This window comes from Azolla caroliniana, unplaced genomic scaffold, assembly GCF_043228905.1.
Source record: "Azolla caroliniana isolate FFs.n. ecotype wild unplaced genomic scaffold, voAzoCaro1.0.p SCAF_14, whole genome shotgun sequence".
In the NCBI taxonomy this organism is placed as follows: domain Eukaryota; kingdom Viridiplantae; phylum Streptophyta; class Polypodiopsida; order Salviniales; family Salviniaceae; genus Azolla; species Azolla caroliniana.
Genome location: NW_028230449.1, coordinates 15,786,093 through 15,802,012, shown reverse-complemented (window position 1 = coordinate 15,802,012; position 15,920 = coordinate 15,786,093). Strand labels below are relative to the sequence as shown.

At 39.6% G+C, this 15,920-nt stretch overlaps 1 protein-coding gene across 2 annotated transcripts; it reads left to right on the top strand.

Moving 5' to 3' along the window:
* The first annotated feature begins 1,961 nt into the window (after positions 1 to 1,961).
* Positions 1,962 to 15,272, top strand: LOC147855588 (uncharacterized). 2 transcript variants are annotated; one of them, XM_087330175.1, is made up of 15 exons: positions 1,962 to 2,249; positions 3,229 to 3,318; positions 8,968 to 9,029; positions 9,119 to 9,216; positions 9,300 to 9,389; positions 11,036 to 11,158; positions 11,229 to 11,306; positions 11,382 to 11,467; positions 11,592 to 11,640; positions 12,711 to 12,767; positions 12,856 to 12,986; positions 13,066 to 13,149; positions 14,120 to 14,189; positions 14,288 to 14,671; positions 14,811 to 15,272. In XM_087330175.1, exons 1-15 carry the CDS (start codon positions 2,020 to 2,022, stop codon positions 15,108 to 15,110), a joined length of 1,932 nt encoding a protein of 643 aa, XP_087186301.1. In that variant the 5' UTR covers positions 1,962 to 2,019; the 3' UTR covers positions 15,111 to 15,272. The 2 variants fall into 2 exon arrangements, with proteins under 2 accessions (XP_087186301.1, XP_087186300.1); XM_087330174.1 differs by having other exon boundaries at positions 9,113 to 9,216.
* The last annotated feature ends 648 nt before the right edge of the window (positions 15,273 to 15,920 follow it).

Sequence of the window (15,920 nt, the reverse complement as noted above, 5' to 3'; positions counted from 1 at the left end):
GAATGAAGCTCAACTTGTATGAACTTGTGCTTATGGAGAAAACGTGGTGTGTGAGAACATCTAGTTACATGAGGAACTAGCTTGTCACTTTCTATTTAGTTGTCAAAGAAGATTGGATATTCTTATGATAGAATCGTACTCGAGTGAATGTCTATGACTAGACTCCACCAACCACATTTAATGTGGTAGTTCCTTGAGGACTCGTATATAAAGCCCACTTCACCCTTTACGCGCTCTTGATTATTTTTAGTTGATCAGTATGGTCTTTCTCTTGTGTGCATAAGTTGGGTTTTTTGCTGATTCCTTCCCTTGCTCACACACACACACACAACACTTTCATAACACTTTGACTCTACAAGTCTCAAATTTTTTACAACATTTTCAGCCACCGCTGAAACATGACTTGTCCACCATTGCTAAAGAAGAAAATTTTGAATTAAAGTTGAGATTACCATCCTATGTTCAACATTTGAAAACACATCCTATACCTCAAATAATGTGACATTTAAACATACCTTTATCATTAACCAAGTTCCATGTTCAATAGTCTTATGATAAATGTTATTGGTCAGCATTTTGACTATCAAATGCCCAAATTTTCTACAATTAATCTACCATGGTCATTAGATTCTCTCTCTCAAACTATGAAATTCGGAAATAAGATTAGTAAATTTTTGCTTAACGTTGTACCAATTAAAAATCTCGGGGCCAAACCCTCTTGCCATTATATTTAGAGGCACAAACTAAATCCCATTTGGGGGTATAAATTATTATCAAAAAAATTTGTAGTTGCGTTGCTTTCCCATTTCTATGTGGTGCGAAGCTATTCATCCTAAAATGAACTACTTAAAAATTTCAACCGAGAGAAGATGAAAAGGTAGACTTGAATGAAAGGATGTGGATGTAATCTATAGACTATAACAAACATGTGCTTTTCACATCACACGCCATAGAAATAAAAGATTTCATTTATGAGGCAAGAATGGCATATGACTCCCCATGAGAGTGAGGAAAAGGAACATCACTACAAGGAAAAGGAAATGAAGAGATATTAGTGCCTTTCAAGGGGCAATATTGGCCATTAAGAGAGAGAGAGAGAGAGAGAGAGAGATATGAGAAAAAGCAACATCTTTGAGGAAATATTAGAAAAGAAAGAGGGATAATAACATCTTGTAATTGGCCAAAATAGCCAACAAGATCAAACAATAGTCGAGAAGATGTAGGGCTAGTGTGTATTATGTGTTTGGAGAAGGTAGTATTTTTTTCATTTGCACAAGGGGTAATAATAAACACAAGTTACCCTCATATATGTATAATGTTGCCAAAGTTGGACATATACACAAAACCCAATTCACCCACCTTTGGTTTTGACTAACTCAAATCACATAACGTTAATGGCCACGCTTCGGTATTTGCACAACCGCAGCACTAAACTTCAATCACCCTCATCTATCACTATTGCTGAAACCGAACTTATATATATGTAGAACATATTTTGTTGATCTCCTGTCCTCCTTGTCGACAAATCCAATCACGTTAACCTTTTTTTCCATCTTACACAAAACACAACTCTAAACTGCTACCACACCTCATCTATCGCCCACTGCGAAAGCCAACAACATATACAAAACCCACTTGATCTCCTCATTGTTTGGCAGAAAATCGAATAACAGAAACGTAGTACTTACACGCGAGAGATAAATTGGGGGTTTTTATTGAATACGGGCCAAATCTGGGGTCGAACACGGAACATGTAGTCCAAGAAGAGGTGTTTTCTTATTCATCAATGATCATCTTCATCTTCATCATAAATCGATCATTATAATTTATCTTCTTCTTCTTGGCCCACAACACAACACACTTCAGAAGACACTTCTAATAAAACTCATAAGACCAACAAAAAGGAAAAGAGAAGGAAAAAGAAATGAGAAAGAAAGCAGCTCCTTCTCTCTCTGTCCACAGACGAGACAGGGGTAAGCAGTAGCTAAACCCAATACTCACACACAGACACACGCCCCAATGGCATCCGGATTGATGGCCTTGCTCCAGGCTGCCTTGCAAGTCCCTGCCTGGGAATACTTTGCCCTTTCCTGTGTATTTCTCATCTGCTTTCTCTACTCCTCTCTGGAGTTCTACTTCCTTGAGGACCTTTTTAATGCTTTCAGAGGCCATCCTGTACAGCTTCTCTACAACCGTGCATCCTCTTTAGCCCATGAAGTTCTTCCTCGATGCAAAATACTCAAAAAGAGGTAATCCCTTGTTTCTCCGATCGGCTGCTCTTGTAGTGATGATTGTATAGTTTTTGGTATGTGATATTATGCATAATGAAAAGCATATTCCTAGCACTATAAATTCCTTGCTGGATGAGTTCAATCCATGACATGGAGACGATATTATTCAATATAAAACAAGCCCGTGATTTGAGTCTATCTTAGGGATGATACAAATTGCATCCAACTTGTTAAATGTAGTATGAAGCTTATTTGAATTGTTAAAATTCCCCCTTGCACTGATATGAGATAGTGCAAGGTGGAAACATTTAGTTTGACCACAATCCAATTAGCAAGCATTTGATTTATTCTATGGAAGATACGTGGAAATTATGCTGTGGATATATTCCATGGAGGATGATGACGCTTTTATCATTCATGCTAGACCATTGCCAATCAGCAAAGGTGCATCATCTCCCTTTGGTTTTTACATTGTTCATTGTCCTCCACCTCATGTTTATTTATTTGTTTGTGTTGATTAATGTAGCCATAGATAACTGCCAAAATTCGCTGTAATCTTAATTTCCATCAAGATGATACATAAATAGTTAAGAAATTTCATCAAGTTATGATACAATCAAAATTTAATGTATCTATAATACTACAGAAATGATTTGATGGATGCTTCACTTTTGTACTTTTTTATGGGGCACAGCACATCATAGTAGGCAGGCATCCTCCTATGAAGGACAATACAAGTCAATAATAATGTGATTATGCTTTGCAATGTGGATTATACGCATATAGTAGAATAGCCTCTTAATGGATTTGGTTATCATGGATGCTAAACACAAATTCAGCAATTGTTGGGTTAAATCTTCTCTGCAGATTATCACTTTCTGGAGAATAGATCTTCACGTTAACTCTGATTCTTTGGACCTCTGATGTACCTTTAGAAAGAATAAGTCTTTGAATTGAAAACAACTTTAAATGATTTGGAGATATCTTTTAAATGCAGGTATTGGCCAACCCCATGGCTTTGTTCTCCCCATGTGCAAACAGCCTTTCTTCACTTCTTTGGGCGACCACCAACATTTGATTATCAACGGTAATATTTGTTATAAAATCTGTCTAGCGTTTTCCTCAGGAAGCATCTCTATTTTTAGATTTTTTAACCTTCAAGAAAGAAAGATATATTAACTTCTTTTAAGAGGCCAAAATGGCTATAAGACCAAACAAGAGATTACATCTTAAAACATTATCTCATCTTTGAAAAATCGCAAACCAAAATAAATATAACCAAGCAAAAAAGTTAATAGAAATAGAACTATGACATGACAAAAGAATCTCTTCATTTATACATGTAAGATTCTCAAGTCAGATATATTGTACTTTTTGTCTTTGAAAGATCTCTAGCATAGGCCAATCCAGATTGGAGGGGTCAAGGAACTGAGGGAAGCTCTGCAATTTTGTCGATAACAAGGATGGTGAGATTAGGCTGGGGCCTATGTGCACGACAAATTGTTATTGCCCGATCTATTGTAACTCCTTTGCAATGTCCTGGTTGTGAGCTCATTTGTGTAGCCCTCTATTGGCTTATAGTATGAGGAGTGATGAAGCTAAAGAAAGCTGTGATTATTCTTTGAGTGCCGGCGACACCCATATATGGCCATGAGGGAGACTCCTGATATATGCCATCATTTGCGTTATTATAACTGATTGGAATTTTTGAAGTTGACATTATGATGTGCATGTTTCTCGTACATGACATTGGTGTTAAATAGTAGACTCAAGTAAGCTATGTTCAGGGAGCATGAAGATCACATACTTTGGGAATGCAGCTTGTCGAAATTGCCGGTTTACTATGCGGTGGAATTTTGACAGAGTTATTTTCTTGATCTTAGATATCTGATCTTCAAATGCCCTGAGAAATTAGGCACATATGATGCACCTCACTATCATGGTCACATGCTGCCTTGTCATCTAACATCGTGATTCACCTCCATTTACACCATTTCATCCTTGAAACCTCTTCACTAGTCAAACATCATACTTACACACAAAGGATGTGAGGTTCATAGAAGTCCAAGTTGATATGCTCATTGCTCGGGTCATTGATTTCCTCCTTTTGGCAAAGATAGGTGCATGCCTGCTCATTCTCACTCTAGGTTAGTACGTTGCCCTCAAAAATTAAGAATTCCTCACTGCACACTAACAACCACTTCAGGATACATGGTCTTTTTGCATTTTTTTCACCGGACAAAAGATGATGCAGATTGTATGCGTTGACTTGGAGAGACATAATTATTCATAGGATGACGATTGGTGTTTGTCAATCTACCTTATATAAAATCATAGTTGATAAGAACTCTTGCAGTAAAAATAGATAGCTAACTGTCAAGCTCTTGTGAAATCATTAAGCTTAGCACATACATGTCCAACCATAATTCTCAAGTTTTTACTTGTCATGAAATTTTAGTCACTCCCCCTTTACTCTGGCATGGGGTGGTTCGTCAATACGACCCAACTTCGATATGTGTTCAGCTTTTCTACCGACAACACCGTCGTCAACATGTCTGATCCGTTCTTCGCTGTGTGAATCTTCATCAGAGCAAACTCCTTTTCTTCTACCCTCTCCCGGAGCCAATGGTATCTCCTTTGGATGTGCTTGGTCCTCGAGTGGTAGGCGGCATTCTTCACAAGGTGGATGGCGCTTTGGTTGTCGCAGTAGAGTGGGAATTCTTCTTGTCGAATCCCCAACTCTCCAATGAACTCCTTCATCCAGATTATCTCCTTGCCGGCTTCTGTTGCGGCCATATACTCCGCTTCCGTGGTTGACAACGCCACGGCCTTCTGCAACCTCGACTGCCATGAAACGGCTCCCCCTGCATAAGTCATTACATACCCGGACGTGGATCGGATGGTATCTGCATCAGTTGACATGTCCGAGTCGGTAAAACCTTCTAATATGGGATTACCTGAATTGAATCAGAGGCACATGTCGAGGTGCCTCTCAGGTACCGAAGTATCCACTTCACTGTTGTCCAATGCTCTCTCCCTGGATTGCTCATGAATCGGCTGACGACTCCGATAGCATATCCGATGTTTGTTCTAATGCAAACCATCGCATACATAAGGCTTCCGGCTGCTGAGGCGTAGGGTACCTTCATCATCTCAGCCTTTTTTGCCTTCGTCTTTGGGCTTTGTCTCCCGGACAACTTGCTGTTTGTCGGCAGTGTCAGACTGACTGGCTTCGCGCTTTCCATACTGAACCTTTGGAGCACCGTTGTCACATACTTCTCCTGTGACAGCCACAATAACTTCTTGTCTGGTCCCGGACAATTTGCATCCCTAGGATCTGTCTTGCTAGACCCATATCCTTCATTGAGAATGACCTGATCAAGGCCTTCTTTAGCATTCCGATCTTGATATGGTTCCGTTCGACAATCAGCATGTCGTCCAAGTACAACAGGAGTATGAGGAAATCTCCTCCGTCGAACTTCTTCACGAACACGCAGTGGTCGGCCTGCGCCTTATGGTATCCTTGGTCGGCCATGAAGGATTCAAACTTTCGGTACCACTGCCGGGGAGCGTGCTTCAGTCCATACAAACTCTTCTTCAACTGGAATAGCAAGTTCTCCTTCCCTTCTTGGCAAATCCTTTTGGTTGCTGCATATAGATTTTGTCTTCAAGGTCTTCATGCAGAAATGCCGTCTTGACATCCAGCTGTTTGACGTCAAGGTCCATATTGGCTGCTATGCTCAACATAGTTCGAATGGATGTTATCTTCACTACTAGGTCAAATATTTCGACGAAATCTACCAGTCCGCAATAGTCTCCTCCTCCATGAAGACTATGTCTCAGCTCCGAATGACCTTGTCGACTAAGTCCCACAGCCGGTAGCCGAACTCGTCATCGCCGTATCCGAGAAATATACATGGCCGCATCTTTGGATCCAGTTTTCCCCTTTGGTCCTTTGGCACATGCACGTAGGCAAGACAATTGAACACCCTCAGATGTCGGTAGGAGATGTTTTTGCCGGTCCACACTCTTTGTGGAATATCTCCGTCTAAGGGCATTGAGGGTGATTTGTTTATCACGTACACAGCCGTCATCAACGCGTCAGCCCAAAACATCTTGGACAGCTTGGCATATGCTAACATACTTCGGACCCTCTCCCTGATGGTCCGGTTCATCCTCTTGGCCAGTCCGCTGAGCTCTGGCGTCTTCGGTATGGTGTACTCGAGTCAGATTCCCTTCGCTCGGCAGTATTCTTCGAACGGTCCTCGGTATTCTCCTCCATTATCCACTCGGATTGCTTTCAGTTTCTGGTTGGTCTCCCTCTCGGCCCTCGCTTGGAACTCCTTGAAGACCGACAACACCTGGTCCTTCGTCTTCAATGCGGAAGCCCACAACTTTCGACTATAGTCATCAATGAAGGTCACAAAAAATTGTGAACCAGCATGTGACTTAGTGTCCACGTATCATACATCTGTATGCATGAGTTCCAACGGCATTTTCCTCCTTGTCGGGGGCCTGGTTCGGAAAGAGGTTTTGTTCTGCTTGACGGCCAAGCAATCGGTGCACTTCTCAAGTTGCACGTTCTTCACCTCCGGAATGAGGTTGTCGTCGGCAAGTCTTCGCATCCCCTTCTCGCTCATGTGACACAACCTCTTGTGCCACAGCTCACCGGTAGTGTCGGCTACCACGTTCACTTCCTCCCGGCATATTCGAGCATGCATTAGGTACAATGTGTTGGTCTTACGGGCTCGGGCCACGATCAAGCTTCCTTTGCAGAACTTCAGGATGTCGTTCCGGATGCTACCCGTGTAGCCTTCATCTAGCCGACCGGCTGATATAAGATTCAATCTGACTTCCGGAATGTGTCGGGCATCCTTCAACACTAATTTGCACCCGGTTGAGGTTACCAAACACACTTCTCCTATGCCAACAATTCGGCATGCTCCTTCATTCCCCATCTTCACAAAACCGTGGTCTCCGGCTTTGTACAATGAGAAGCAATTCCGGTCGGGGGTTAGGTGAAACGACGATCCGGAGTCGGCCACCCATGTTGATTCATCGTCGACAAGATTCACTTCGTTCTGCTCATTGATCAACAACAACTCCTCCTCACTTGTTGCGATTGCTGAAGTACCTTTTTGATTCGGATTCTTCTTCGGATCCGCATTGTCGGCTCCCCCTTTGTCCTTTCTGAAGTGTCGACAATTCTTTTGGAAGTGCCTTGGCTTCCCACAGTAAAAGCATGTGGGCCTCCCCCTTCGACCTAGTCCCCGACTTTTCCCGGTTCTGGGGACTTCTATTCTGGCCTCTTCCCCGATTCGTGTCACCTTCCGTGACTAAGGCCTTTGGGTCAGAATTGCTTCTCTATCCTTCTGATGAGCTTCCTCATTCAGCAAGCTTGACTTCACCTTCTCTAGGGATAAGTGTTTCCCTTCCTGTCCGACATTAACCAGTGTGACGACGAGTGTCTCCCACTTGTCTAGAAGGGATCCCACCAATAATAATGCTAGTACCTTGTCGGCTAGAGGTACTTCCAGAGAGGTGGTTTGGTTTATCAACCCTTGGAAGGCATTTAGATGCTCCGCCATGCTAGAGTCATCTTGATACCGGAGTCTCACTATTTTCCGGAACAGTGAGACTCTATTAACGACATTTTGAACTTCTCCCAGAGGACATTTGCCTTGTTCTCCTCATTGAAGTTGTTGTATAGACTCATGTCTATAAAACATCTTATGTATGCTGCTGCCTTCAGGTGCATGACTTCCCAAGTCGATGCATCAATCTTGTCCAGTTTGGTCTTACCATACTGCACTGGCGACCATAAATCTTTGCACATTAGCATGTCCCTCATCTTCGACTTCCACACTGAATAGTTGGAGCTGGTAAGTTTGAACATGCTGCCAAATGAGTCTTCCATCGCTTTGATAGCAGTTCGTAGAGATCGAAGCCAGCCACAACTGGTTCTAGATTCACGTATGAGAGGTGCAAAGATTTAAACCGACAGAAAACAGAAAAACACAAATATAGAGAAGGTATTTTAACGTGGAAACCCTAATAGGGAAAAAATCACGGGAGTCCTTGAACTCCGAACTGTTTCACTATGATATGAGAGGAATACACTGAGACTCGCAGGCAGCAATCTCGAGCTCGTCTTCATCGCCTGATGGCGGTTACAACAGAGACACAACAACACGCTCACTCTCTCTCTCTCTCACTATCTCACGTTCTCACTCGCGCACAATGTTACAACAATATGAACATCATACCTAACGTTTTTGCCCTAGTTGTATTTATACTTATATAACTTAGGACTATTTACAAATCTGACCTAAATAGGCACAACGCTAAACCTATTTACAGATGTGGCCTCTTTCGCATGCCTATCCAGATTCGATCTGGACACTGATCCGGATCTGGGTCCGTCCTTTCTTCTCCTTGGGATCCAACTTATCCGGCTCGTGTTCTCCTTCCCATCCGGAGGGACCTTGTTTCCCAACATTTTGAATTCCCAGCATCACATTCATTAGCAAGCATAGTTAGGGCTACAAATGTTGGCCTTAAAATTGACTGATAGGGTCTTCATGACAGCAAAATGAGGCTTTATTTTGTTGCAGTTGATTATGTGCTTGCCTCTTTCTTCTCGTTGTTTTTTTCCTTGGTTTGGTAAATCTGATCTGATTGCTAGACAGGATATGTACAATGTTCACACGTACATGTTTTTCATTTACCTGTCCAGGCAACTTTATCGGACACCTGATGGAGGAACCATTGCTTTAGATTGGTTAAATCCTATAAATGGTATGTATTAGGGAGGCACATTTTTCCTGTTTGGTAGGAGCTGTAATATGTTTTCCTAATAGTAGATTAATTTTTCCAATCAGTTGCAGGAAATAGTAATATAGAGAGAAAATCAATGGAAGTAGACATGGATGAGACATGCATAGTGGTTATTATACCTGGGTTAACCAGTGATTCAGCTGGTGCTGTAAGTTGACTTTTCTGTAGTAATAACAGGGTTTTCAAGTACTGTAACTCTATTGTGTGCTTATGGCTCTGTTCTTTTTCCAGTATGTGAAACATATATCTTACAGTCTTGCTGCATCTGGACGGAGGGTTGTGGTTGCCAATCATCGTGGTTTAGGAGGTGTATCTATTACTGTAAGGATGTTTCTTCATCTTGTTTGGATAATATGAACTCATTGGTGCATACATAGCAAGAAATGGCATTATGTGATTGATCTGTTAGTTAGACAATAGTTTGATGGTCCAAGCATTTGAAATCCTTTATGCCATAGTAAATTGAAGTGTCTAACAGAATTCCGTATGGTCTAGGGATAGTAAATAATTTGATTGCCATTAGAATGGTATTTAAATGGTACTGTTAGATGAGTTCTTGGAGTGTACTTCAGTTTGTGTTGATGATAAATGGAGTATAGCGTAGTAGGCCATTGAACTCTTCCAAATCTTCACAATCCCTCCTGCTCTTCTGACTTCTGAGTTGGGTTGCAAATCGTGATAATATGGGCAATGCTGAAACCTTAATGAACTCTTTCTTAATTCTTTGAGGTAGCCAGAATCTTCATGAATCTTAATCAATGTACCTGCGGTTGTCACCAGACAAGGCATTTGAATTGACATATTAAACAATGATCGAGAATAAGAGCAACTGTTTGAAACAGAATTAAATATCAATATCGAGAATAAACAATGACAGAACAAAATATGAAGGGGAATAACTTGAATGATTGAGAATAAGAGCAACTGTAAATGTGCAAAACGCTGTGTTTGAGAATCACAGAAAATACCAAAATCCTTATGTGCCATATCATTCATGAATATCAGTGGGTCAGTGTATAACGTGTGCACAAGCTATGTGGAGGATATCAGTGTAAATATGCAAACCACAGTTTGAAAATCACAGAAAACCCCAAAACTCTTGGATCTCTCTATGTGCCATATCATCCATGTGTTTGAAAATAACAGTAAACACCAGAACCCTTGGATCTCTCTATGTACCATATCATTCATGAATATCAGTGTCCTAGTGTAAAATGTGCGCACAAGCTATGTGGAAGATATCAGTGTAAATATTCAAAACTCTGTGTTTGAGAATCACAGAAAACACCAAAACCCTTGGATCGCTCTATGTGCCATATCATTATCAGTACTCTAGTGTAATATGTGTGTGCAAGCTATGTGGAGGATAGTCTTGCCTTTGGATACATGAAGGTACCATCTTTGGAGATGTCACATGCGAAGAACAGAAGTTTTACGTGAAAGGAAGAATGGCTTGACCCATTATTTTCATAAATTAAATGAAAACTAGCCACTGTTAATGACATTAATATTTCTAAATTTCTCTGTTCACTCATTCACTTGACAGCAGATTTGTAAGCTGAGGGTAGTTTTGTGGTATATGTTAAATATGAGGTTATATGTGAATTAGGGTTTCGGATTTCAGTTTTCTTTTTATGAAAAGCTGATTCATCTATTCAAATGAAGACTGTAGAATTTCACCTTTTGCAACTGTTGGATAGGTAGGAGAGGTTAAAGGAGACAACCTATGAGATGAGATAAGGCACTGGAGAACTTTTTTCTTTCTTATAGGGCATGGTTGCACATTATAGCATTACTGAGTGTTTGGGAAACTTTATCATTGTTTGACTGTACTCGATACAATCCCTGGATCAGCGAGTCATCGAATTTGTTTATTGTCCCTAGGATAAATATTCCTTCCTTTTCTGGGAAAGAACTTCAGGAATCTATGTAGTATCCATTGTATGATATTTCTGCCTTTGTTGCAGTCAAATCAGCTATATAATGCAGGATGGACAGAGGATTTGCGCAGGATAATCCATCATCTGCATCAAACGTATCCTAAGGCCCCACTCCTTGCCGTTGGCACAAGCATTGGGGCAAACATACTGGTGAAATATCATGTAAATACATAAGTTAGAAATTCATATATGCATCCTAATTTAATTTTAGTATTTACAGGTAAAATATCTTGGAGAGGAAGGAGACAATACACTCCTGGGTGCTGGTGCTGCAATTTGCTGTCCATGGGATCTTTTGGTACGGATTTGCATATTTGGTTGAATATTCTGTTTCAGAATTGGTTGATTGATAAAGGATTTTCCTGAACTCCAGGTTTGTGACAGGTTTATATGTAGGAGAATGATACAAAGAGTTTATGATAAAATTCTAGCATTTGGCCTCAGAAGCTATGCTGAAATGTATGCAACTGAGTTTCTGTTTATACTTGCCTTGTTTCACTCTCATAACAAAAGAAGTGAATAAAACTAGAAAGCATCTTCTGCATGAATTATATTTTCTCTGTGCTTGTGTTGCAAAATGCAGGCATCAAGTGGCTCTTTCAAAGATGGCTGATTGGGACCTAATAAGCACGGTGAGATATTTGGGAGACTACAAACGACTTCATTTTTTTATTGTGTTTGTAATGATAAAATTCCTCAGCATTTAAACAGATGTCTAATTGGTTTCATAACTAATCGAGAGGAAATCCCACAAGGTTGTTCATATAAATGCTCTCTTGTATTGTCACCTATATTTCAGTATTACTCGTAACCTATAGATAAAGCAAACTAGTATACAGGATTCAAGGGTCTATGTATGATAAATAAATAATTGTGCGGGAAAGATATTTGATGGAGAATTGTGGCATAAATGACAAGAATTAGTGCTCGCTGGTGAAGTACATCACCTCATACACTATAAATGACCAGGTGATTTAAATGTCATTACTGAATGGGTTTAAGAATTCCCTACAACATGTAACAGCTTAGTGTGCAGTTGTGGATGCTCTAATAAATGTTCCAATCCCAAATTTTAGTGATATTGTGAGAATGTGTTGTGAACAAAGTTAGAACTATTGAGACCTACACTATTTCTCTTTCCTCATACTTTGAACAATTTTGGATATGGCTAGTGAAAGAGATTGTCCCTGGACAACATGTTTCCAAATAAAATAGTCATGAAAGCGGGTTTGGTTTGTATACCTGCTGAATAGCTCCTTCCATGCCTTCACAGTAGGAAATAAGGCCTAAACTACAAACTTAGGTAGACAGGATTTGCTTTGGAAAGGGGAGTGCTAGATTCTCCAAGGAACGGACATGTGTAACAAGAGGTATAATTGGAATAGATAAATTAGCAAGAATTGTCCATATGCATATCTTATACGTGTTGATCCCTTTGAGTTGTTTAGAAAGGGTAGAATTGCGAAAGAGTAAAGTATCATGAAACCTGTGAATGTTGGCATAGAACAAATTTTATTGCTTGGGATAAGGCGTTACAAGATACTCGTTCCCAATCATTATTTTGCTTGATTGCATTTGCTTCCTTTTCTATCTTTTGACACCTTTGTATATTTTAAATTTTTCGCTATTGAAAATTTTCAATAGTATTAAGTGACGCCGAAATACAATTTTGTATTTAAACAAACATTGGTACGTTTTTCAGTCTCGTTCAGTTCGAGATTTTGATAACCATTGCACACGCATCGTTAGCCAGTACGAGGTGAGTTGTTGGCATGATATTCAAAACAAAATATTTCATTGATTTTTCTCTAATTAATGATGAACTATCATGAATTCATTATTTGCAGACTGTTGACACATATTATCGCAAGTGTAGTAGTGCATACTACTTACATTCTGTATCCATTCCTCTGTTTTGCATAAGCTCAATGGATGATCCTGTGTGTACAAAAGAAGCTATTCCTTTAGATGAGTGTAGGTGCGTTACACCTATAATTAATATTGTAGTATGATAAGATTTTATGATTGGTTGATGTTTCATTTTCATTTTCCAACAGAACAAACAAAAATGTTGTACTTGGACTTGCAAAGCATGGAGGCCACCTTGCTTTCTTTGAAGGCCTAACAGCTTCTAATATGTGGTATGTGGACTAGTAGAGATGTAGCTTGAAACTTTTATTCTTCTAGGTCTTGTATTTTGGTTGGTAAGTTTTTACTGGTCATATTCTTAAATTACACTCATAGTGTCTGACCTTACTCACCTTATCCACCATCACTCAATTATTGTGACTTGTCTCATGCCGGTGTTGCTATGTGAATCATCCGATTATCCAGACTCCCATAAACTTCCCATGAACTTGAATATCAGTCATTGGTTGGCGATTGTCCTGCGACTTTTTATGATCTCTTTTCGCCATGCATTAAGTGATTTATGAATTTCATGCATAGTACTTCTAATAATAAAAACTCTATGTAAATATCTGACTGATCCCATCTTGATCACTGACTTGAACCTGAGGCAGCTAACCTGTTTCCAATGCATTGGAAACTTTATAGCAACCTTTTTCCTTCCTGTTACATAATTAGCTGTGAAATGCCCCAATCATTTTGCAAATAATCTTCAACCAAATATTCAAGCAAGCTCAAATAGCTTCACTATGGTTATTTTCCGCATTCTTTATCTACTTCGAATGTTCTTTATCTACCTCTAATTTCAAGAGGGATATGAGCAGAGACCCAAAGAAAATGCTTTCTGATTCCACAACGTGATTGAGGTGGAATCATAAGAAATGTTCTGCTATTAAACAAAGGGGCTTCTTAGGAATTGCAAGATGAGAGGAAAATAAAAAAACTCTAGATGTGATCATGTTTTGGTCGCCTTATCTTCTTAGGACATTGTTTCATGCAACACTTATTATACCTTTGTCTATGATACTTCAGTTCCAGTTTTTCTTTACCGAACTAACCCTTGTTCAGATTTCTGTGGTGACACAACCGACAACGTTTGTATCATGATTATTGATGACTGTGAATGGGGAATCATTTTCAATGACTTATGACATGGAACTTACAAAATTATGTGCAGCATCAGATGTTTTTTTTGCAATACAGGTGGGTGAATGCAACAGTTGAATTTTTGGACAAGTTGTGCACTACTTCTTTATTGCATGTCCCAAAAGAGGTGAACTCTCACACTAACATGCATGGTTAGGTTCAGAGTCAGGCAAATCTGTTAATTATAATGAGTTTTTGAAGATGATTCCTTTTCATATGTGATAGGCAGCAGCAGTCAGCTCTGGGTTGACCCTCTTGCCAGAAAACAATATGGACAAATTTCCTTATGTGAGTGTTTTTCAACATAGTGTGGCTGCAGCTGAGGAAATTCCAATAACAAGGGAAGTAGATATAATTCCAGAAGATGAGCATAAGCAAGAGGCATTACAAATTATTGATGTCGCTCAAGTGTCTACAAGGTCTCCGCGTATCTTCTCACATGATAGTGAAGCACGACATAATCAGCTAAAAACAGTATGCACGGACTTAGCATCATCATCAACAAGCTCAGAACTTCCTGAACCTTACCATCATTTATTAAAGTTGTCTGTAAGGAACTCTTCGGAGCTAGTCATGTTGGAATCTTTGTTATCCCAGTTTCTACAACAGGTATGCATAGTTTTTAAGGGCAAAAGGCCAAAATATCCTTCATATTTCAGATATTTATTTGAATACCCCTATGTAGTAAGTTTTATCCTCCTGGGATATTCTGATTGATACTAGATGATTACTGTTAACTGTTTTCTAGATTGATACCCTTAAGAATGCTATTGAGAAAGAAAATGGACGGCCTTTGTTAGCTCCAAGCATTCAAGTATCTGTGGGGATGTCCAATCAAGGTGGTGAGAATGGCCATGGTAGTAGCCTGAAGCTTCTAGTACCATCCTCCAACAAGGGTAGAAGAGCTATTGGTCAGCACAATCGACGAACGCTATGGTTACTCGCATATATTGCAGTTGTAAGTACTTGCCCTATAGTCGGACCAGCACTTCTTACATATGGCCGAAGCCGGGTAAAGACCATTGTCACGAAATACTGGCCGAAATGATTTAAGAAAGACTATGTGTGCGTTCAGTTAAAGTGGGTCACTACAGCGATACGGAAATTTGTATGAATCACATACTGATTTTCTGGAATAAAAGATTCTAAATTGTAAGAAAGAATCTGGGTTTTATTTTTTCATTACAAATTAGCATGCTGAATTTCTCCATTTGTCCATGGCCTATCAATGATCTCAAATCATGTGGACAATTTATGTTTTTCCAATATAAGAGCTACAAATGATCATCTAGTGTACAAATGAATAGAAATACATTGATGTTTTCCATATTTCTTCAAGACCTGATTGTATGACGACAATATAGTTGGATCTTTGCTCATCATTAGAAGAAATGCATAAATAGCAGCACTAATTGATATTTTCTTCATAGGAACTTACCTGTCAAGGTTGAAGGATGATCAGTCAAACTATCCCATATATAAGCATGATTGTAAGGGACCCTATAATGATCTCATTTGCCCATAATCTAGATATGTACTTACCCACATTAGCTAAAGGTCAAGTTCATGATATACAAAGCCATACCTTGAGAAAATAGGATGTGTTGAACTACTAAGTCCATAGTAAGAAATCTGAGGGTGCTTTTCTACCTTATTGGAGAGGGTTTTGGACGCTTCAGCAAGTCATGGATTATCATGATAAAAGATTTGGATAATCGTACTATTGAGAGTTTGACATGCCTACATATATCTTACCCAAATGATCATTGAGAGTTTGAGGATTCTAGGTTGGCATTATCCTTGGAACATCCCATTCGGGGGAACCTTGACAATGTGTTCATATATTTGGGTTGCTCTT

What these genes read in the sequence shown, in the direction of transcription:
- LOC147855588 (XM_087330174.1), top strand. Translation starts at nt 2,020, where the DNA reads ATGGCATCCGGATTGATGGCCTTGCTCCAGGCTGCCTTGCAAGTCCCT. An exon ending in CTCAGAAGCTATGCTGAAAT is followed by an intron (nt 11,468 to 11,591) that starts GTATGCAACTGA and finishes TGCAAAATGCAG; the next exon opens with GCATCAAGTGGCTCTTTCAA. An exon ending in TATCCCAGTTTCTACAACAG is followed by an intron (nt 14,672 to 14,810) that starts GTATGCATAGTT and finishes ACTGTTTTCTAG; the next exon opens with ATTGATACCCTTAAGAATGC.